Raw genomic sequence first — 2271 nt, 5'->3', positions numbered from 1 at the left:
GGTCACTGAAGCAGCGCTGCTAGCAGCTGTTCTCTTCCCGCCACTGTTTTCATCCCATTGCTTCCTCTTCTCCAGTTTTTTGGAAATTTGTGACCAGGTTCATCCTACTTGCGCATTTTGACTCTCCTTGTGTGCTGTGGGCCCTGGAATAGAGATTTCTCAAAAAGTTTGTTTCATCTTTTTGTGTTTGAGTTATTTTTAATATTTTCATGTAAATATTTTGTAATATTTTACTTCTAGTGAAATGGATTGCAATGTCATTTCCTAATTCAAAGTAAGATATGGGAAGAGAAAATGTACAATTCTTTGATTAAAATTATTTCCCACTGACCTAAACTTTGTTTCATGGAAAAATAGTAAATGTTCTACACCAGTGCATAAAAACAAAACAAAACAAAACAAAACAAAACAAACAAACAAAAAAAAAAACCATCATATTAATGTCAGAGGCTATGTCCAGAGTTCTTATGTGGAAAAAAAAAACCTGATAAATTTAATTTTTGCTACCCAAAACAACCACTTTTAATCTCCTACTTCTTTAAATTACTGGGCAAAGTGTATTGCAAGTTCTAACTAAAGAGCATTTCTCTAATCTGGAGGGAAGAGTAGCTGGAAGAAAAAGAGTTTGGTCTGAAAGTGACAACCCAGACCAATAAAATCAAAGCAGACAAGGCCAGAGATGATTATCCAAATAAATCTCAAAACTACTCCTTTATTATCATAGGTTATAAGCCTTATTAATGTTCTACTCAGCAAATAAGAGTCTGAGAACTGTGATTATATAATATGTATTTCCCTCCCCACCAGAACCAGGGATTGAACTCAGACCTTTGCACTTGCCAGGGAAGTGCTTATTCTACTGAGCCATCTCCCCAGCCCCAAACTGTGATTATATTAATTTGCTATTAAACACTCCCACTATTTAAAAATGTCCAGAACTCATTTTTCATAGTTACAAATGATGTATTTTTCAAGCTAATTAATTTATGCTTTTGCTTCTATTTTTCTAGTATTTGCAAAGGCATCATTACTGTCAAGGTATGACCATTTTTACACTTTCTGAATCCTTGAAATAATATCTAACAAGCAAGTTAATGATTATACTGCCAGAAAGCACAATAGTTTTTTCAAGCATTCACATACCAGTTTTGCTGGCAAATTGGACATGCTAACTTTAGGGACAGTCATTTCTTTTCTAAGTCAATGGCACTGCATAAAAATCCACAGACAATTAATTCTACCTATTCAAAAGAAACTTCATAACTATGATATCCACATAAACACTTTTAGTTCTAAACTCCACAGTTAACTCTTCCCCAAGTTTGGTAGTTTAATGCTGCAATGTAAATATTTATCAGTTATGATATCTGTATATCACAAAGAATATTTTTGTAATTTCAGAGCAGAATTCCTTAGGATTGTCAAAGCTGGAGCTAGATAGAATACCAAGTACAAGTAGGTTCCAGGTCAATTATAGTAATGGAATGGAATTTAATAAAGTTCCAATGATACATTTTAGTGCCCTAATTTCTTGTCATCTTTTTTGGTTGACAAATATGTGCTGTGCAGCACAATAGCAGCAGAACAGCTGGGTGGCTTTATGAAGCACAAAGGAAACAACAGCACATGCTGTTAAGTGTTTCTCTGACTGCCTAGAAATGGCAGCACACACAGATTTATTCCCTGCTATAAATTAGAACAATTATTTCTCTGGAATCGCAATTTATTCATAATAAGTTGAACTTTTTACAAATTAAAAAAAGCATATTTTCAAAAAGGATATCTTCCCTTTCTCTGATGATCAGCTCATTCTGCTCTTCCAACTGTCTGATCTTCTTCTCAAATGACTCCTGTTCAGCTTTCAGTCGCTCTTCTGTCACTTCCTTTTCTTCACTTACTCTAAAAGAAATATTAAAATGAAAGATAGGAGAAAAAGGCCCATCAGGATAAAAATATGTAGCCTATGGCTACAATTCATCAAAGTTAAACTTCTTCCAAAGATGTGCTGAAATTTCTTCAAGGAGATGCTGTGTTTTCTTGTTTCGTGGGGCCTTTATACATAGTTACATACTCAATCCTTTTATTTATTTTTTTTTTCTTTTCAAAGTTTTATTGATAAACATATAGCAATGAGACATTTTCAAATCAAATCGAAAGTACAGTTTCAACAAATAATACACTGCATATATTCTTCTCAGTGGTTAATTGCTGTACAAGATGCAGACTTGTGATCCTACTTACAAACACCATTAGAAAAAATCATTCTATTCA

At 33.6% G+C, this 2271-nt stretch overlaps 1 protein-coding gene across 6 annotated transcripts in view; it reads right to left on the bottom strand.

Moving 5' to 3' along the window:
- The window catches only part of Kiaa1328 (KIAA1328 ortholog), a 434847-nt gene that overhangs the window by 341469 nt on the left and 91107 nt on the right, over positions 1-2271 (bottom strand). For all 6 annotated transcript variants that reach the window (XM_004623599.2, XM_023714416.1, XM_023714438.1 and 3 more), the window contains one exon: positions 1784-1899. In XM_004623599.2, coding sequence (XP_004623656.2) covers positions 1784-1899 — 116 coding nt within the window. The remainder of the gene's footprint in view (positions 1-1783; positions 1900-2271) is intronic.

This window comes from Octodon degus, unplaced genomic scaffold, assembly GCF_000260255.1.
Source record: "Octodon degus isolate 3935 unplaced genomic scaffold, OctDeg1.0 scaffold00003, whole genome shotgun sequence".
NCBI classification, from domain to species: domain Eukaryota; kingdom Metazoa; phylum Chordata; class Mammalia; order Rodentia; family Octodontidae; genus Octodon; species Octodon degus.
This window is presented reverse-complemented; position numbering and strand designations above follow the sequence as displayed.